At 29.2% G+C, this 23,189-nt stretch overlaps 1 protein-coding gene across 1 annotated transcript in view; it reads left to right on the plus strand.

Moving 5' to 3' along the window:
• Nucleotides 1-297: 297 nt before the first annotated feature.
• Nucleotides 298-23,189, plus strand: part of LOC106691770 (farnesol dehydrogenase) — a 42,469-nt gene continuing 19,577 nt past the window's right edge. Inside the window, exon 1 of the mRNA XM_014437659.2 lies at nucleotides 298-454. Within this exon, the coding sequence (XP_014293145.1) occupies nucleotides 323-454 (132 nt within the window). The 5' untranslated portion in view covers nucleotides 298-322. The remainder of the gene's footprint in view (nucleotides 455-23,189) is intronic.

Below are 23,189 nucleotides of genomic sequence, written 5' to 3' on the forward strand. Positions count from 1 at the left end.
AATTTTCTGTCCTTGAATGGAGAGAGAAAGGAATTTAGAATACACAGCTCCCTTCACACCTGTAATTACTTAGTATGTAAAATAGTGTTTAGTTTTTGTCTCATACGGGTATAGTGAGAACTACTAACACAACTAGTTACTTTGTGTCGCGTTATGCAAAGAGGCAAAGTGACGAAGGGTGTTACCTCGGGTTGATTACTGTTGCACAACAGCTCTAAGTAGGTGCTGATAAGGACGAAAAGTAAAAGCTTTTTTTTCTTTTTTAGTGGCCAAGGAGGTATTATAAAGAGCGGTGCTAGATATTGTTCAAGATTCAGTCAACATGTTTCGTTGGGCAGGTAAGGTAGCGTTGGTCACTGGAGCCAGTTCTGGTATAGGAGCCTCCATAGTTAAAGATCTTGCGAAGCAAGGAGTGATTACCGTGGCGGTGGCGAGAAGACTCGACAGGATACAGGTCAGTTACCTCACCATTAACTTTTTTCATATTTAAACAGATACATTTTGTAAACAATAATCGTCTCCAAAAAATAAATAATTTTCCAGTAATAACTGAAAAACTGAAAAAGTCGAAAACATTTTGTAACCTTTTTCGAAAATAATAGTAGACACTGTTTGCTAGGGATTAACTATTCTTCAATGTAGCATTCAATTAATGAGAAACTAAACAGCCTTAAAAATTAATTTTTTATTTAAGAATTGAATAACGTTTCGGATCTCATAATGTCCAATTACAAATATTATCTCAAAAATTATTTTAAAAATATTGTCAACAGTATATATAAAAAAATGTATTATTATAATTAGAATCACTTATATTATTATCCACACACCTTATAAAAACATAGTGTTATCAAATTCAAATTAAGATAACGTTTGATTATAATATAAATGAAAGAAAGGAAAAAAAATAATGAATATAAACATATTCATTTATTATCAATTATAAAGGTTATCCAATAATTCATTATTAGTCATGTGACATGTCCGACGTTTCGGCCAATATGGCCATCAATCTTAATTTTAGTTTTATAGATATGTTCCTTATGTAACCGATCTAGTCCGAACCCGATATTATTCCTTCCATAATAAACTCCCTAACCACCCAAACCCACTAGTTTCTAACCTTGCTTCCTCTTCCATTCCTGGCAATCCTCCAAGGCGCTTGAAAAGAAGATGGCCTCGTGACCTTATATTGTAAACTGTTTTTAGAGTTCTACTACTGGGTAGTTTCTCTACATGCTGTATCATATCATTATGTAATTATGGTCAAATTTACTTGTTGTATTTTTTATACAGTTGTAAATATCAATAAATAAATTTTTAAAAAAAGTTTCATAGATTCAACAATAATTGTATAAAACTTCCCAGGCTATTATGCTCAAGTCAGAATAAACCTGTATTTGTCAATATCAAATATTTTTGTAATAAGTCTATAATACTAAAGTACAGTGTTTGCAAAGAATAGATTTTATTGACAAATACAGGTTTATTTTGACTGAGTTCATTCGTCTTGGGTTAAATAGCCTGAAAAGTAGTTTTCAATTAACGTTGAGGCTGTGAAACTAAAATTGAGATTGTCCTTGATGATGGCTGGATTGGGCGAAACGTCGGAGTTGTGAGTTGTTCCAGCGCAGATTTGTTTAAATGAAATATATGTTAATCAACAATTTTTATCAATTATTATTTGTTATTTATTTAATACATTGGTGCCATAAATGCAAAATTAGGATGAAGGCTCCATTCTTCAACAGTTTATAATTGTTTTAGATTCTCATCAGAATTGACACTATAAATTGGTCCTGAAATTCGGCTAATTTCCAATTAATTCTGCAAAGTGTTGGCTATTGATTCCGTTTTTTAGTCTTTCTTCCTTGGGATCATCAAGTTCTATTGATACGTGTTTAATTGTTAGCTTTCGTTGGCAATGGATCCATTGTGTGGGTTTTTGCTTTTTTGCTAGCTGTACCTAAGATCCGAGAGATTAATTCTCAACATTTTTACCTTTTCTTGTATACAATACGATATTACATGACGTAGTTAAATCCACTAAGACAAACTTCATTCCTTACAGCAAAGTTTTTTTTTTTTTTTATTAACTATAAAATCCGGTAAGTAGGAATATCGTAAAACACATTATATAGTATTTTCGTTAATATTATATCAAACATAAGATAAATCGTTTTCATATTTAGATTCTACTTCCCTGACATATTTATCACATTTTTACATCGCTTATTTTCACATTTTGTAAGATCATAAACTATTAACTTGTCCTTGTAATACTTTTTAGAACTAAATAAAAAACTTTTTATCACCACGTTTTTAAGACCGGAATTTCCTCTAGGACATTCAAGTAAAATAATTTATGGAACTATTTTATTACCTCTCTACTTCTCTGACATCATCGCTTGAAATTTCTTATGTTGATCATTATTTTATGTATAATAATATATTACACATATAATTACATTTATTAATATTTGTAATTATTTTTATAATAAGTTTACTAAGGAAAGACCCCTCCATACAACGTTTACTAATTGACATAGAAGTATGTGCAAATGACGCATGACTTTACTTTATAACCATAAGAAAAATTTTAAATTCATTACCATATTACGGGTAAAAAGTTTAAATAAATAAAAAAAAAAGATAGAAAATATGTAAAGCTTAAGAAAACATGTAGAGGTTCAAACCAAATGATAGAGTGGTTTTTGAGTCACACCACAATTATCTTCTTGGCTATGAACATAGAGGAACTGTAGTTAATATCGACTGGTAAACATTGGTTAGTAATGACATAATATAAAATATTTAAAACTTTCTAAAAACATTTAATCGGGAAGTAGTTTTTTATTTTATTTTATTTCATTATTATATATGAACAAAAAAAAAACAGTATTTTATTCTAGGAAAATAAAAATATTTATAGAAACAATAAACTAAGCACTCAAAGTAGCTCATGTTATTCCTGTTACAATTTTCCAATGAAATTTTATCTATTTCATTTTTAAGTCAATATATATATTTTTCTTTCTCCACATTTTCCTTTATTTACATTTATATTTGCTATGGATTTTACTTATTATTTTTTATCTCGTAGTCTTTATAAAGATTTACAACCATAAAATCTAAAATTTGTCATACCTTCACAAATTAAATAAATCAAAAATTGCATCCTTGTATAGTCTCAACATTTTTTATTTCATCAACATTCCAACGTTTCGGCCATTTCGACCATCCTATCTAAATATTTAACAGCTTATATTATACATTCATTTGTAACATTTATAACAACAACATTATCACTAATAATATTATATACCTTCAATACAAATTCTTAAATATTTAGAACTAATAAATGAATAATTAAATAAATGAATATTTAGATTGTCCTTGAGGATGGCCAATATGGCCGAAACGTTGGACTGTTGATGAAATAAAAAATGTTGAGACTATACAAGGATGCAATTTTTGATTTATTCAATAAATAATGACCTGTCTCAAGAAATTGAAAAAATATATTTAAAATAATTTTTACATTCCAAAACCTTTGTATATAAACATTAGAGACTGTGATCGTCCAAATTCAAATCTAAGATTCTATCTAAAGTACTAGTTTTATGTTTCCTTGACTTGAATGTAAAAATGGTTTGTTGTTATGTTTTGTTGTTAACATGTGTTAGTGTCTGTCTCTGTGCGAGCGTGTATGTAAACAGCTTAGCTCAAAAAAGAAATATTTAAAATTTATATCGCGGATGTGCCTGGGATGTTACAAAAAGCTTTTTATTAAAATCGAAGCACGGAAAATGCGAGTTAAAATTGATTTTACACTGTTAAAAGATTTAATCAAAACGGCTCTAACAAATTTGATGATATCAATGTACAATTCAACAGTTCTTGAAACTACTATTTCAAGCTAGACTGAATCAAGCTATGCTGATTTTTTTAAACCAACTTTCTCTAAAATAAATTTACTTTCACTCATCTGAAATGGGCAATTTAGTTTTAGTAAAAAAAAAAATTAAACTACGAAAATTTTTTTATAATTAACATGAAGATGAAAAAAGAAGGAATATTTTCCTTGGTTTAAAAACAAATATTCGGGAAATTATAGCAGTAATATACCAAAAAAAAAAAAAAAATTAAATGTGTATAATTACAACCCATGAAGAGTCAGGGGAGCATTTCTTTGAAAGGAAGTGCCATTACTAGACCAATGGTTGCGCAAGGAGGTGATTTGATCAATATCGTTCAGCCGCCAAATTTTCACTCAATTAAAGATACCCACTTCATGATGCTGGGTGGACCTCGGGAGGGCTCCCGCATCCACAGGGCTGACTCATGGCTACAATGAAACAGAAAATAATTCGAATCTATAACTAGATTCGAACCTTTGAGTTAGTAGCATTAGCAGAGTTAGCTAGTGCCTTACCACTGAGCCACCCGCTCCCAATAATACACTATTAGAAAGTTAAATATTTTACAAATGTTTATATCTAACGTATAAAGTCAAAAAAGTAATGGAGGGTCAGAAAAACGCATAATAAAAGGTTTGCTCCAACATGAATTACACTGTTATCAAAAGAGCAGAAATTTTTCTTTCGGGTACTTAGATACAATTTCATGGTTGCTATGATAAATAGTTTTTCCTCTCACTTCACGAATATATTGACATATGTATCGCAAGCGGGAGTATTGTCTTAGTTAAGTAATTGCTGTTTCGAAACGAGCAAAGATTAATTTCAACTAAAAATAGGGCGGTATGAGGAAGAAATGTGACTGCGTTTTTTTTTGTCAAATTGTTGGTCGACCTAGCTTTGAAGCCAAGGAAAATTAATTGACCAAAGGCTGTTTTATGCTGATGCAGCGGGTCTTTTTGTCAAGATCTCCTGCTCTAGTCTTTTCAGGAACAGGTGATAATGACAAAGGAAAAGGAGTTTGTCCCTTTGAGCTTCCTGGCTCTTTTTTAAGATTTCTGAACAAGAAATATAATAATAAAAAATGTTTAATATTACAATTTGTAATATCGTAAATATGTAAATCTCCAAGAAACCATTTATTCTAATATATTTTTTTTGTAATGTTTTATAATTCTTATCTAAAAATTTAAAAAAATAGATCAATGAATCTTACTCGATGGAGTGACGCAGATACATATGTCATTAATAACATTTTTTTATTTTAATATTTATTTATTGCTATTTACTTTAGTAAATCTGATCTAAATTAAATTGGAGTGTGTGCCTGTAACAACAGGCATGTAGAGAAACTACCCATTGGTAGCACTCTTATGACATTTTACATTAGCTGGTTTCGTGGCCATCTTCTTTTCAGGAGCCCCGGAGGATTGTCAGGAATGGAAGAGGATGCAAGATTAGAAACTAGGGGGTTTGAGTGGTTAGAGAGTTTATAACGGAAGGAGTGATATCTGGTTCGGGCTAGATCGGTTACATAGGGAACATTAAGGTCTTTATGTATGATTTTATTTGTGACAAAGTAAGGAGCATTGAGGATTTTACGAAGGATTTTGGATTGTAAGGATTGAATACGATAGGAATTCGAAGGTTTAGTGGAGCCCCAAAGCTCAACTCCATATGTCCAGATTGGCCTTATTACAGTCATGTAGATCAGTCTTTTGTAATGTGTTGAAAGTTTAGACCGTTTGTCTAGTAAGTGCTGTAATAGTCGAAATCGACGTGCAGTTTCCTGTCTTTTCAGTCTGGTGTGAGGATTCCAGGTTAATTGCTTGTCCAAATGTAGTCAGTCCAAGGAAGCGGATCTGTTCGACAGGGGTAAGAGTAACATCATTAAATGAAACTCAGGGGAGTCAATTAATAACATTTTCGGATTTATGATTTTAACAATATTTCTCAATATATATATTATAAATCAGTACCATTGAAAATTGTAATCATTTTCATAAAATTTAAATCCTGAAATATAAGATTAGGTTTGCAAAAGGTCTGCCAAGTATAACTAAGTTATGAGTATGACTTTTTCACCATCCAAGTTGGGTACATAATTATGTAAACTTAATGAAGCATAATGCTTTTTAGTTGGAGAATACAAAATTTTGAAACGTTTATGGTTTCTGGAATATACATTGTATATGCTTTCGCGAAATCTGTATATGGAAATAAATAATGATCTTTTTCAACTAACTCTTAATTTTCCACCTTATTTTGCCCGAATCGGACGCACAGTTTTTGAAGAGTATGTGTATCAATAACGATGAGTTAGTGAACGTTTAGGATGGTATTCGACAAAACGGTGATGAGAATGTCTTGTAACCAGACAAAACTGTAACCCAATCTGTTCCGTAAATCCTAGTTGAACGTTTCAATTCTGAGGATAACATTTTTTTCCTTGTAAGCTTTTATATAAATCTTACTAACGTAAAATAATAAAAAAAAAAATCATTCACTAAAAAACAACTAAAGTTTTATTTCTAATAGATCCTGAACAACCTTAATCCATAGTGCTTGAACGGTACTACGCAGTTCTGAATCCAAGTTTTTAAAAGTAGGTTGGTGGAATTGACAAAGATGGCTAGCCTGTCATTGGACCATGAAAACCATGGTTTTTAGAAAACCTATGTTAAGCGATAAGTAAAGTTCTGTAAGAAAATCGCATCATATTTTGTGACCAAAAATGACGACATATTTATGAAAACTAGGAACATCTAAACATCATTTACAAATATATCTTTATTTTTAGTTGCGCGATGTTGTTATCTTGCAGACCTTGAGAGAGAATTTATGCACGGCCTCCATGGATAACAAGGGTTATTTACATTGACAGTTGCTGCTTTTATACTCGTAGTAAAATTATTTTTTGTTTTAAGGGACAAAACACAGATATACAATTTCATGAGACTTAGGTTATTTGGATTCATAAAAAGGATATTTTTGCTAAATAGTCGGATTTGAAATTTTAAACGATTAACATAATGCCTCTTAAGTTTCATATTTATGTAAACGAAAGTAAAATCGGTAACATTTTTTCATTATTGGAATAGAATAGTTTCAGAACTTAAATGTACTAATGCTAATTATACTGCAAAGTTAATTCTCTATTTTGCTAATTTCTTCCCCCGAGAGGAAACAGGTGGAAGGAAGAGGGAATACAGGGTGAGGTGAGAGGGTCACTAAGGTCGGTCCCGGAGATGATTGATGACAGGCCTAATCCACGGCCACTGGGATATTGATTCTGAACAAGTTGCTCAGTCTCATTTCCCATCCGACCGCTTCCATAATGTAATTTTTTCTCGCCTTTTCCCATCTCTTCACAGTCGCTTTTTCTTATTGGAAAATTGAATTGGACCCTTTTCATTCAACAGTGACAGCTCTCAATAAATGTTTAAACACACATATCCACTCATCGCTATGTCATTTTATATCTGCAAAAATAGAGGAACATAAATTGCTCCGATCAAAGCCTTGTCCGTTCTCAGCGATATTTTCCACTATTCCAGCAATAAGTACCGCCCATCCCTAGCTTTCTAAACTACAAAAGCCCAAGGGAAGTAAAAAGGCACTTTTTTTTACCCCAATTTTTGTTTACTGAAAAATATATTTATTAATACTCAAAATTGATGAGTCTACTAAGTATAGTGAGGGAAGATAAAAAAGGCGACTGTTTTAATGTTAAAATGTTAAAAAAATATTGATTGAGAAGATGGTCGGGGGTGCGGTCAGCAAAGGAACAACATAAATAAACAAACAAATTTTTATTTATGTCGACGTTTCAACCTGATTTTCAGGTCTTCATCAAGGCTATAAAACTAAAACCATAATTTAGAGAGAAAAAAAAATTATAAAAATAAAAATAAAATAGATAAATATATATAAATAAAATAATAATGATAAAAATAAACAAATATAAATATATAAAATAAAATAAATATTTTTTTGTTGGAAATATACACAATAATGGAATGAAAATATAAATTAGTTGATTACTAAATATGGACAAGACAGTAGTAGATTGATTATATTATTATTTATTACACGTAAATGTTAGTAACAAATAAATGATACAGTGGAAAGAATCTATAAAGAATTAGATAATGAAATTAGGAAAGAATAGAGGATAAGAAGAAATAAATGGAGAAAGGAGAATGAAGAAAGTAAGAAATGCGAGAGTAAGGTTATAGGAGCATCCAGGCTACATTGTTATAAATTGCAGGAAAATCCGTTAGAGTGCAGGTCGGCAAAAAACTTTAGATAAACAGAAATCTAAAAGTCAAAAGATCGTAGAGATAAAATAGTCAATGTGAGAGTAAAAAAGAAAAAAGGAAAAAAAAACTAACATAAAAAGGTGTAATGATTGTAAAATAATGAGAGACCAAAAAGTAATAAAATGTAACAATATATAAAGGGCGTGTAAAACCGGATATATTAACGGGGATTATGTAAAAACAATGTTATAGAAAATAACAAGAAATATGGAGAATAGGAAAGGAAGAAATAAGAGAGAAAAAATAACACAGTTGTAGGCAGAGATTTCTGCTAAATTGTGTGCAAGATTTCTGCTAAACAGTTGTTAGAGTGCAGGTCGACAAAGACGTTAGCCAAACGGAAATCCAACGGTCAAAAAACGAACGTTATGATAAAATAAGATAAAATTAGATTAATTTTTTTTGTTTCATTCGGAGCTCTATATCTTTAAAATTATCAACAACACTATAAAACCTAAGAAAACATCATTTAAAGTAGACCAAAGTTGCTAAAATATGAGCCCTAATAGAGCTATTTACGTTTAATGGTCCTCGAAATATACTTTTTAAAAGGCAGCATTTCATAAAAAATGCAACGAAAACTCAGAAGCGTAAATCTCTTTTGAGAAATCTATATCTTAAAAACCGTTCGTCGTACAGATGTCTATTAGCACTCAAATTAAATCTACGGTCAACTATCTACACCTCAATATAAATCTAGTTGAATGTTATATAAAGTAATTAATGACGTTTATTTTCGTAGGAGTAGCAGTTTTTATGATATTTACACAATCAAATTGATTTATAGAAGTTCCAACAAAATTTCATGAGCAAAAATTATATTCATGTGCGAATATCATAAAAACTACTACCCTTACTAAGATAAGTTATATAAAATATTTCATAGCACGTTAAATTACCTTTATTTTGAGTGCTGACAGACATATATACGTCTAATATTGCCTGAGATATATTTTTTCAAAAATTGTATCCGAACAACTAGAAATTACCTTTAATGAATTTATTTTATCAAAAATCATAAAAACTACTACTCTTAGGGAGTTAACCATCATTAATATACTTTACCGTACTTTGAACTAGCTTTAATTTGAGTGCTAATAAACATCTGTATGTCGAATGGTTTTGAGATATAGATTTCTCAAAATAAATTCACCAAATTCCGATTTTTAAGTGCATTTTTTAGGAAATATTGCAATTTAGAAAGGTATATCTCGGGGACTATTGAACTTTGGTCTACTTTAAATGATGTTCTTTTAGGTTTTCTAGTGCTGTTGATAATTGTAGTTGATGGACCCTAATAGTCCATATTTTAGAAAATTTACTCTACCTTAAATAATATTCTATTTGTTTTCAACTGTCGGAGTTTTGAAACTATTTAAAAATAATGTTCAAAGAAGTTGTGATATAAAAAGAAAAATTTTTAGTGCAGTGCTCGCATTACACAAATTTACTTAATGAGCTGAAATTTATTGTTTCAATATAGCAATTCCTTTTAAATTTTTTCAAGATAATTTATTTTTAGCATAAGAGGTGCTGCTCCTTCAGGTATTCTTGGAGGAGGGACCGTGATGAATTATAAACTGAGCAAGATTAAAGTCCTGAATTTTAAAAGTTTTATGACTCAACTTCCATAATAGCATATTCCGAAATTATAATTCGACATCCCAATAGACTACGGATCCCTGTGGAGAACAAAATCGAGGAAACAGTCATTTTCCAAACTGAGACGAGGATTAGAGTTTGAACAAAGGATGAGAGCGGAGTGAACTAAACCGAAATTATTCAAATCCTGAGGATCCATCCCGCCTTCCGAGTTCCAGACGAATTATACATTCGTCCCTTTCAGCATTATGCCAGCTGGAATAAATGTACTCTGGACTCTGTCTCTGGAAAATATCACGACCCACTTAAACATATCACCTTCATACATATTGCAAAGGGTGACGCCCACCTTACCTAACGTTGTTCGCCCTAGCTCAACTTATATTTGAATGTAGATACATAAATTAAAAGGAAGTGTACAAAAAGAACAAAAATAATAAATTCAATTTGAAAATATGATACAAAATCTCAAGTGCCATTATTATTGAGTTACAAACTGGACTTGCAATATTAAAGTTCTTATATCATCTAAATTATTAATACTATCGTCATAATGTTTTAAAATGTAATCCTAATAACCCCTGTCGAACAGATCCGTTACCTTGGATTACATCTAGACAAACGACTAACCTGGAAACCTCACGCAAGACTGAAAAGACAGGAAACTGGACATCGATTTCGACTTTTACAGCACTTAATGAAGAAAAGGTCTAAACTTCCAATTCATTAGAAAAGACTGATCTACATGACTGAAATAAGGCCAATCTTGACATACGGATTTGAGCTTTGGGGCTCCACTAAACCTTCGAATTCCTCTCGTATCCAATCATTGCAATACAAAATCCTTCGTTAAATCGTCAATGCTCCTTACTTTATCACAAAGAAATCCTACATAAAGACCTTATAGTTCCATATGTAACCGATCTAACCCAAATAAAATATCACTTCTTCCATTACGAACTCCCTAACCACCCAAACCTACTAGTTCCTTCTTCCATTCTTGACAATCCTCCAATGTGCCTGGAAAGAAGATGGCCACGAGACCTGCTAATGTAAAAGGTCATTAGATTGCTACCAATGGGTAGTTTCTCAATACGCCTGTAACACACCAATTTAACTGAGATCAAATTTACTAAATGTATTATAATGTACAGTTGCAAATAGCAATACATGAATTTAAAAAAAAAAATCCTAATAACACTACCCAGTCAGTAATCATATAGTTTTTCAACAAAACCAAACAAACTCAACAAACGTGAAAATTCTGGAAACAAAATAATGTATTAAGATTTTAATAATAATAATATTAATTTTATAAAAATACAATAACATTTTTACTTATTTTATTTTCTTATAATTATTTATTTATACTATTCGTTTGTGAAATAAAATAATAGATTACATTGTCATTAGTATTATTATTAAATGTTGATATGATTGGCTTCTGACAACTGAAATAAGAAATGTAAACATTTGACTGAATGTTTTCAATATGTCTTGCAAATACTGCATCAATTGTAGCACTACCTCTTGCAGTGTTTACCCTACACTACAGTGCACTGGTAGAGTACGACCACTAGCGTGTTTACCCTAACAACATTGTTATTGGCCTATATTTTCCTACATCGCTAGATCGAGATTCCAACACAACCATGGTTGACACCTATCACAGTTTCATCTATAGCGTTCCATTGCGTCACGAAATAAATTTACTCCCGTATAATGTTTTTCATGAGTAGTAGAATGCCAGTAACAAATTAAATTTTTTTCAGGATTATTAAGATACGTATTTTCGTACCTATTTCTTTGAATAAAATGACCTATTTAGGGTACTTTTTAATAATAGCACAAAGAAATAGTAATCTAAACACTTAGTAAACAATAGCAGAGACTGAAATTAGCTCTGAATATTTTTAAAACATTTACTGATTATTTTGCAAATTTTTTTTATTTGTATAATAATCAAATAATGAATGTCTGACACTACAATTCCACATAATGTCATTCAAAATAAATTAAAAAAAAAACAAAAACAAAGAAAAATTGTAAGCTAATAGGACTTATGATTTTGGAGAAACACTGGAGAAATACCACAAACAATCAAAACAATTATGATAAAAGAGGAGCCGCCATAATTACACTTACAAAATCGTTTCTTTTCAAAGCACTTTAAAAAAAAAATTAAACAATTCAACTATATATATTTTCTTAAGTATCATATTAAAATTACGTACCTTGCAACTCTCTAAAATCTATATCGATAAAAACAGGTTTTATTTACTACTTTCACTATATATTAATCATACGATCATGAAATTTTAAATTAATAAATGATTAATATTCGAATTTCGTCATTTAGAATAATAAAAAAACTATTCATATTTTTTATAAAATATCTATTACATTTATTTATTCCCTACAACAACTCAGCTTGTGCTGAACCGAATGTTGCCTAAGTATTAGTTTGATCTCCAGCATGTTTAGTTCCGGAAATCGGTTTATTATTCATTATTTGAGCAATATTTACCTATTTTGTTTATGAAATACCTGTAAATATTTAATATTAAAAACATAGTTAAAATAAACATTTTGAAACAATTTTTTTATCAGAAACATTGCCACAAATAAAATGGACAAAATCCAAAATCAATCAATGGACTCAAAATATTTAATATATGATAAACAGATAATCTATTAATAATTTTTTTAAAAATAAAAACTAAGGAAAAAAGGAAATAGAAATCAGGGGAAAAATAATAGATGAAAAGAAAAAGAAATGGCATTAAAATTTGTTTGCCGAGTTTAGAAATCTATTAAGGTAATTAACTAAATAACTCAGATTGAGAGAGGAATTAAGGAAAATAAAAATTAATTATTTATTCTGTTAAACTCAACTAACTGTCATTGTAGCCGTGAGTCAACCACCTGGGTTTGAGAGCACTCCGGGGTTCATTCAACTTCATGAAATGATTACCAATTTTAATCAGGGAAAAATCTGGAGGTAGAGAGTGATTCTTCATCAATCACCTCCTTGCACAACCGTTGTAGTGATACTTGTGATACTAATGTTGTTTATTCATAATATTTATTCCACATAACTTTTAAAATATTACGACAAATGTTAATTTATTTTGCCATTCTTTATTAACTAAACATCTTATGGAAAAACGTATCTAGAAATGAAGAAATGGGCTTGTTTGTTATTTTTGTTAAATCTCTTAATCTAATTAATATCTGTAGTTATATTTTTTTGGAAGATTTGTGAGTTTTTAATTTAAAAATTGTGTTAATTCTTCTTTAGAAAATATTGGTATGGTTTAGTTAAACTCCTTGAAAATTATAGCATCAAAGCAAAAATGTTGTTGATAAAAAAAAAATATGTTGTATTATTTACTTGGATTAAGTATTAAATAATTAATATTAAATTAAAAGGTTAAATATTTCACATAATATTGTTTTAGTTTATCATTTTTTCCATTAAATATCATTGAAATGATGTATTTGAAATAAATTAAAAATTGTGTTAATTTTTAGTTTAGTATAAGGAGAGGAAAACAGTTTCATAAAAAAAAAAAAATAATTAAAACATACAACCAGTAAAGTTTTAATATAATGTGACAGTTCTAAAAGATGATTTATTGCGTCAACGACCTGTTTGCGAGAGGAAAATTGTTCGGGAAAACTTTTAATTAGAACGAAACAAATTGTCGACCAACTTTGTACACAATTCGTACTCAGCTAAAATTATGTAGCCAATTCCCTATTGTCCCATATGCTGTAACTCCACTTAGCCAACGATCCTTATGATTTTTATGGTGACTCGACTAAGGGTACAAAGAATGCAAATTCGTTATTTAAAATCTCTGCAACGAAAATTTTGTTTCGGAGAGCATGTTTTGCCTTTTAGCTAATTTTATAACATTGGAAAAAAATGTTTTATTACATGATCTGATCAAAGTACTGTTATAATACTAAAAGTAATTTAATGATTATAATACAATTTAATAATTAAAATTATTGTCCTATAATAAAAGATGATATGTCACATTCTCCTAACTTTGAACTGATGTTTCGCCCTAAATAAAAGTATGCCTGAGTGATGTGACGGCCGTGCGTGTTAGGACGTAGGTCCCAGAGCGCTGTGTTCGGAATGTTGCGGGTTCGATTGCTACCTGGGACAGAGTTAATATTTATTTCTATTTTTATCAAATGTATGTAGAGATTCCGCTATTTACCTGCTTCTACCAAAAGTGTTTCATCAAAAATGGAGTGCGGAATGTACTGCACAGGAGTCTTTTTTGATGTAGAACAGGCTTTTAATCGAGTCTGACACCCGGGACTGCTTTACAAACTCCGTAAAAGCCTACCTCCTACATACTTTCTCATCATTCGCCCCTTCCTCATTGATAGATTTTTCCAAGTAAACCACAATGGTTCCTATTCATCCCTCTATTCTCAGTCCGCAGGTGTTCCTCAAGGTAGTATGCTTGGTCCCATCCTCTACACCGTCTATACAGCCGACATTCCAACCAATCCTAACACTACCCTCACCACGTATGCCGATGACACATGTGTGTTCGCTGTTAATAATAACCCATTAATCGTATCCCAAAATCTCCTATCCTACATCACAGCCCTCGAAGAATGGTGTCATAATTAGAGGATTAAGATAAATTCGAACAAATCCAATCAAATCACCTTTACCCTTCGACGTAAACCTACTGACTGCCCTACAGTTTCATTTAACGATGTTACTCTTACCCCTGTCGAACAGATCCGCTACCTTAGACTACATTTGGACAAGCGATTAACCTGGAATACTCACACCAGACAGAAAAGACAGGAAATTGCACGTCGATTTCGACTATTATTTCGACACTTACTAGACAAACGGTCTAAACTTCCAACACATTACAAAAGACTGATCCACATGACTGTAATAAGGCCAATCTGCACATATGGAGTTGAGCTTTGGGGCTCCACTAAACCTTCGAATTCCTCTCGTATTCAATCCTTGCAATCCAAAATCCTTCGTAAAATCCTCAATGCTCCTTACTTTGTCACAAATAAAATCATACAAAAAGACCTTAATGTTCCCTATGTAACCGATCTAGCCCGAACCAGATATCACTCCTTCCATTATGTAAAATGTCGTTAAGAGTGCTACCAATGGGTAGTTTCTCTACACGCCTGTAACTTCTCTACACTCCAATTTAACTTAGATCAGATTTACAAAATGTATTGTAATGTACAGTTGTAAATAGTAATAAATAAATATTTAAAAAAAAGAAGGTATTTTTGACGGCAATAAAAGAAACAGATACAATATTATATAAAATTTTTAATTTTAATATATTTGTATCCTATATCAGGTAAAAATTAATATATTTTGATTAAATTTAATTAATTATGTTTAGAAAAATAAAATATTTTTGAAATACATTAGCAACTTTTCAGTAATCGATTCGATTAATAACTCATATTATTTTCGAAGGTCTTTTTAGTGGTAAAATGGCGTAAAAAATGAATTATTTAAAAAAAAATAAATAAATTTTGTAATTAGAATAGAACTTGATTTTATTAAGTTGAAAATTGATGTTTTTAATATATTTTTGAAACTACTAGCAATATAAAAAATAATTAATTAAAAGTAAATTGGACAATATCGTTGGAATTATTTTAATGATAATCTTATAATATGACAGCCAAAAACGATACATTCTCATCAAAGTACTGAACCCAAGATTCTTCATGTGTTTAAGTGGTGCATCTTTTATCATCCATGCGAAACATCATACACAAAACGAAGAAAACTTTAATGAAAGAAAGTTGTTATCGTAATCAATTTGCTGCTACATAAATTCCTATGAGTCTCATTTATTTTGTATAACTGAGATGACCGCTAGATCCCTCTTTTTTTTTTTTTTTTCTTATTCTTAATATTTGAGCGTTTGAATAAAGCGCATGATCTGTAGAATTAGGATAAAACAAAATCAATTTACAATAGTCACCAAGAGAAAAAAATATATAAATTCGGTAAATTGAATTCGGTGAATATTTAATTTAAAAAAAGTATTCCATATTTTGGGAACACGAACCGCAACGGCACAAAAAACTAGAACATATTAGAAACAGACAAAGACGTATTAGTCTAAAAGTTCTGACATAAAGGATTATGGGCGGTAAATTCATAAAATGGGAATATATTATTCTGAAAAACAAAGTCATTTTCGCCTACCAAATGGTTTGTGACAAACCTAGACGAGCTGTGAATGTGCAACAAACCGGGGCATATTAGCAAGAGACAGGGACAAAGTTGTGACACGAAATTGAGTTTGAACTTCAAGGTGAAGTGATAACTCCCGAGAGAGTATAATAACCTCAGTATGTCAAAGGTAGGAGGAAACTTTCGTAAACAAACTAGGTTACTCTGGGACCGAAATCGTGCGATGGAGTAGGCCAATGAAAGAAGTACCAAGCATTGATGATTGAAGATAAAACACTGTTTTATTCAATTATTTTGATCTTATTAATTAGTTATTAAGTTTTTTATTTATTAATTATATAATTTTTTGACCAGCATACTAAAAAAAAATTTAAGATATATATTAAGAATAAATAAAAAATTTCTTAAGTTGGGCTTCCTATTATTTAATTTCTACTACTATGGTTACTTCCTATATTATTCAAGCAGGAGAGACGTAAGAAAAAAAAAAAAAGAAAATATTTTTTCTGTTTAAATAAATCAATTTCTATCCATGTTAATTCTCAACACTCTTTATTATATCATCAACAGTCCAACGTTTCGGCCATCCTCAAGGACAATCTAACAATTAACAGCTTTATAATACATTTATTTTTAAAAAATTTAGCAACAAAATTATTATAAATAATTTAACATACCTTAAATATAAATTTACACCTCACATCCAATTGTTTAAAAACGTTTTGCAAGCTACTCTGCACGGGTCGTTAATTACAAGTCAAATCACCCAATGAAAAGATAAATTAATAGAGAATCATAATTATTAATAACCTTGCCTAAGCTTATGTCTAGTTAGCTATTTGTCATAATTTCATTAATTTTTAAAACTTTTAATTTTAGATCAACTTGACATTATCAACTATCATATAAACAAATTATTTTTAACCTTCCATAGACTCAGGCCACGCTTAAAATTAATTTATTTCAAATTGCATTGTGGTCTAAATTTTAATTTCTTTTTATCATTAAATTCATATTAAAATTAATTTTAAATGGTAACATAACATTTTACCCATATTTTTTATAAATTTATTTTCCTTAAAATCTCAGCATAGTGTTGTTTTCGAATTCGTCTTGGTTTTTAGCTGCATGCTGCACTAGTGCTGTTTTATTGGGATCCTTCTTCTTATATCATTTATGTGTTGATACATTCTATCACGCAACAATTGCTTAATTTCACCTATATAGACAGCTGCACAATTTAAGCATGGAATTTTATATATCAATCCTGATTGACTTTTTATATCAATTTTTTCCTGCAATTTGTTATAATAATTGTTAATTTCATTGTTTGGTCTTTAATCTAAGGAGTATTCATCAACGTCATAATCTTGAAGTGATTTCTAAATATCTTCTGATATACATAAGCCTTTTATGTAGCTGAATCTATAATATCACTAATGGCCGAAACGTTGGACTGTTGATAATAAAGACTGTTGAGACTTAACATAGATACCAATTGATTTATTTAAACAATAAATACCAGTCTCATGAAATTAAAAAGATTATAAATAATTTTTCTGGTTATAATGATATGAATGGAATAACTTAATCTACAAAATCACTGCCCGGATATAAATTGACTACCGATAGGCAAGGGATCAAATTTGTTTCTTGATGTCTGAAATGTAAAATTTTATATTCTGAAGATATATATACAGATTTCAACATATCATAATTCACAAAATTAAATTTAATAAACAATTTATTTAAGCTTTAATTTAAACAAATTAGCAAAATATTATACCTTTTGCAGCTTTATAATACACATAACAATAAGGGGAATATTAAGAAGAAAAGACTTATACAAAAAAAAGAACTTATAATTTTTTCATTATGATTTTGTTTTTAACTTGACTTCCCGACCTCTTAATTTAACTAAGAAAAACAATATCCCGTACTCCCAAACTCGGAGTAATTCCAGTAAAGCCGCTTATAAAGTTGAAAGCTAATGGAAATTTCCAGTTCATAAGAATTTGTTTAATACTTAGTTAAGAATTAAAATATACTTTCATGATCGTTGATGGAAAATGGATGAGACATTTTGTTTTAAGTCTATTTTCCCTTCTTAAAACTAATTTAAGTTTTTCAAGTTTTCCTGATTTGAATGAAGTTTTCTTTATATTTGAAAAAAAAAGGACATTTTATACTTAATTTTTTAACCACATTCTTAATTATTAGGTATTTTAATACTTGTTATAAGTATTTAAACCACATGAATTGTAAAAAGGGGGATAAAATCACAGCAGATAATTACAACCTCATTGGAGGTGTCGACCATTGCCAGGAATTAAATCGTAAAAATTTAGAAAACATCACAGGATCTCTTCAGGTTTCAACTTATAGAAGGATTATAGAACTGAGGAAGATTGGATAAGGAAAAGAAAAGTGAATTCGGTTTTATAAGAGAAATTTCGAACATAACAGTGGATCGAAACTATTTATAGTCGATTGAATTAAGGGATGCATATTGAACAGTTAAGAAAACCAGTTATAACAGAGTGATTATAATTTTCTTATTAAGTTTCTCAAACGAAAAGGTAAAAAGTACACACCCTAAAATTGTTCTTTGCAAAACTATTAAGTTTGTGAACAAAATGAAATATTAACTGGAAATTTCAATTGAAAAATGTAATTATTGAAATTGTACACATATAACTTCAACATAATCATTATAGGATGACCATGACATAGGCAATAAAGGACGGATAAATGGAGAAAAAAACTATTAATAACACAGTTGAATGAAGAATGTATTCCATTGGTTAAGGGATAAGTAGGAGAAGCAGGTTGATGCTAAAGACTTAGACAAAAGACTAAGGCAAAAATAATATGATGATAAGAGCATGAATGTTGGAGGGAGATATTAAAATATAAACCTATCTAGTATACAGCACTAAATAAAGTTGATATATCCTTTATTTGCCTCTATTTTATTTGAATTATGCACATGAAATAATAACACATTTTGTTATACCTCACTGATATGTTTTGTAAATAAAATCTTTAGTTCGTTCAATGAAGTTATCTTCTTAAACAATTATTATAATAACAATACAGATTGATTTATTAATTAAAAGTTGATTATTAATGCGTTTTCATATAGTTTGGTAAAATATGAAGTTTATTAAGTATTTCATTAGAAAATATTAAATGCACAGCTGTCAAAAGGAAGATAGATATGCTATATGAGCCACAAATCATCATATTTATAGGAATTGAAGTTTCCATGATTTATAGCTATTTGGAAAAAAAAAGTTTGGTGTTCAGAAATCTCTATCTGGAAAAATACTGAACGTATATTGAACGGAAAATATACCAGAGCTCAGGCTAAAGCTCGCTTAGTGAGCCATTCGTTAAGCATTTTATAACCATTATAACAGTTTATAAGTCTTAGGAATAACAGTAGCTACGATATTTAACAAAATAAATTCATAAAATGTTCTTTATTATTATTTGAAAAAAAAAATTAGAAAAAGATTATTTCTGAAAATATTCAATTTGGAGAACTCTGTCAAGACTGAAATTGAAGTCGGTCAAACGCAAGTAGTTTATAATAATTATCTTTATAAATGTATTTTTTTTTTAATTTACTAAAGTGCATTCACAAAATTTTGATTTTTAACCATTTGGATAAAAAATTTCGTTTTAGAAAAACTGTATCTCGGCAAATATTAAACATAAGAGTTTAAATTAGATCTAATTTCATCTACTTAAAAAAAAGCTATTTCTGTTGTGAGGTAGGTTTTAATGTACATAAGTTTTAATGTAAGCAAGATGTTAAGCAATGAATAAAATATTACCAATTATTTTTATTTTCCTGTTTTATTGAATAAATTAAACTTTTGAAAATGTGTTTAATAGCTATCTTCTAAGGACATCTATAATCCCTGGTGTATTAAATATAGTAAATTGAAATATTTTTAAAAAGGACATATTTGTCATCTTTTAAAATATAGTAAAATCTAAAAAAAAGGAATTTTTGTGAGAGTTTAGAAAACAAAAAATAAAATTAATAAAAAATATAAAAATAAAAAATATAAAAATAAAATCAGTAACTTTTGACGGGAAAAATTCTAACTTCTTTATGTAGAAGCAACTCCATAAAAAAGAATAATTTAAATACTATAAATTTTAAGCGTTTTACATAGGTATAACCTTAAGTTACGGATGTGAGAATTTGCAACATTTTTTGGAAACTCAATTTTTTTAAAAATTACTTAATCAAATATTTTATAATTTTAATTACTTTTTTAAAAAGTTTATAGATATTGTAAGTCTAAGACAATAAATGTATTTATTATGAAAAAAATATTATAGTTATTAAAAATTTCAAAATTCAATGCTGGAACAAATTAAACTATTGAATACACAAAATAATATTTAATCTTTAAAATTGGAAAAAATAACAAGCTGTCAATTTAAGTATTCATTGTAAAACTAATAAATTCCATGCAGGCATTTAATGTCAACTAACTAGTGGTCTTGAAGAATGACTCATATTAAGAAAAGTTTAGAAAGGATGGTGCGGTATGAGCTTAAACACCACAAATATAAACGTTTAATTGGTGTGGCAAACTCCATCACCCCAGTTAAAGGTTAAACCTAGATGTACTGGACTATTAGTATGGTGAGGTTTCAAATAGATATTAATACCTGAACAAGACAAAACTGACGTTGAGAACATAAGTATAATGTAAAAAGACTATTTGTGCCTCATGTGAAGTTATCACAGATAAGGAGATTCTTATATCTTTAGAGAAACAAATGTCTAGAAATAGGAATTAGTAAGCAGGAGGCCAAAAATATAATATGCATCATAAAATACCAATATAAATAATAAGTAGGATTGAAAAATATTACAAAAAATTAAATAGCATATAACAAAACAAACCAGTTAATTAGTGAGGAAAAATTAAGATGTGACTCAACAACCCTAGAGAGACAGGGACCTGCCCAAAGGAATAACGTGTGTATTGAATTATCAGAGATGATTTCCCTCGAGTACAACATCGCAGTTGCTACCAAACCTCTCAGACAAGTTACACCAAGTCAAATAAATCGGGACAACAAATACTATTTGTTTTTGTTATTATTTTGGATAATAGTGTAGCACTGACGATTGAGATTTAAAGGCATAGACAATACAAACCAATTGGAAAATATGGTGACTCGTCGAATTGAAAAAAAAAAAAAAAAATTGGGATATGTTTTTATAAATGTTTCCAATAATGCAATTAGATTTTTTAGAAATCCAAAAACTAGCTCTCAATTCAAGGTATTGATACAAATGTTTACATAATTTGAATGTTCAAGTAATCTAAACATAAAAAAAAATAACGTTTTCTAAGGTGTTTAATGTTTAACGTAAAACTAATCATAAAATTATACATTTGTAATAAAAATAATTTTATTATTTTACAGTATCCGTTTAAGCAATTAATGTATTAAAAATTTATTAATTTACTGTATTAATGTTGGGGAAAAAATGAACAACATGTTTGATACAGACTAATAAAAAAAAAAACAACGATTTTGGTTTAGAGTACTTAAAATAAAATTAAATAAAAATAGAAAAATTAATAAAATTTCATAATATAATAAAATAAGAATCAAGAAGAAAACAGTAGAAACCAAATACGGACCAGTAAAAGTAATAACAAATTTTAGTACCAGGGCGAGACAATATGTAACAACGATTCGGAAAAAGCAAGTATGAGGGAAAGAATAACCAAACTAGAGCCCACAAAAGCGAAAATATGACATCAAAACACAGTTGTTAAATAATATATTGGTAATAATATTATATAATATATGGGTAATAATATTATACAATATATGGGTAATAATATTATATAATATATGTGACGAAAACCACATGCCTCTCCAGTCTTGAAAAACTGCTGAGAATAGAACGAAGAATCTTAAGAAAAATCTACACCTTCAAAAAGACACTAGAAGAATACAGGCTAAGAATCAACTAAGAAATCTACAAAGACACAAAGGACCTAGAAACAGAAATAAGGATCAGGAGACTGGCATTCCACGGACATATGGTAAGAATGGCCCCGGAAAGAATATCAAGGAAATATTCCAAAAAATCCAAGGATACAAAAGCTCAGGGGAATATATCAGACAGATGAAAGAAGAAACTGAAAGACTAAGGATAACAAGCCAGGACTGTCTGAACGGAGAAAGATATAGGAAAAGACTGAAGGAAATCAAGGTTATTGTGGGAAAGAGAAATTCGAAAAAGGGGGTCGCGTGGACAGAAGAAAGAAAAAGCACGCAGAGATAATAAGGAAAAATGGAAGGAAAGGAACAACAAAAACAATTAATGATATTAGCGTGGTCTCTAAGACCGTTCCGTGAAAAAAAATAAGAATAATTAGTTAATGTTAATTCAAACAAAAAAAAAGAACTTGTACTTAATGCTACCTTTCAACTCGACAAGTGCTCGTGGAATTCTACAATTTTGGTTACTACTGAAGTAAATTTATTTAAAAACATGTAATACTGTGAGTCGGTCCCTTTTTTGTCTTTAGAATTTAGCTATCTTTAATCTATGTTATTGAATATCTTAACCAATTTATTTTTCAATCTTACAATAAACATTATAGCATCAAACCAAGTGTAACAAATATAAAAATAGAGCAAATTAAAACATAAATGAGATTTTTAGGTATACATACTTACAAATATGAACGTATAAATTTATTTATTATTGAAATTAAAAAAAAAAAGGAGTTTGACAATCAGCCATTTTAAAAATTTAAATTTGAATATTGATATCATTCTTTGTTATTAAAAAAATTGTGATCCCAAAATTAAACAAATGTCACCATAAAGAATTTAAATAATATAAATAGTTTATTTATAATCTTAATATTTTCTTGAGACTGGTAAATTATTTATTTAAAAAAATATGAATAGTGTTTTAAAAATATACTTATAATATAATTTGGACAATTTTACGTACTTTTATTCCTTGTGAAATCCTTTTCTCACCATAATGTTTAAAATACAGTTATTAGTTAATGATTTCACATTATATAAGAATCCACAATAGCATTCACATAA

This window comes from Halyomorpha halys, unplaced genomic scaffold (assembly GCF_000696795.3).
Source record: "Halyomorpha halys isolate HHAL.00 unplaced genomic scaffold, Hhal_1.1 Scaffold2981.1, whole genome shotgun sequence".
Taxonomy (NCBI): domain Eukaryota; kingdom Metazoa; phylum Arthropoda; class Insecta; order Hemiptera; family Pentatomidae; genus Halyomorpha; species Halyomorpha halys.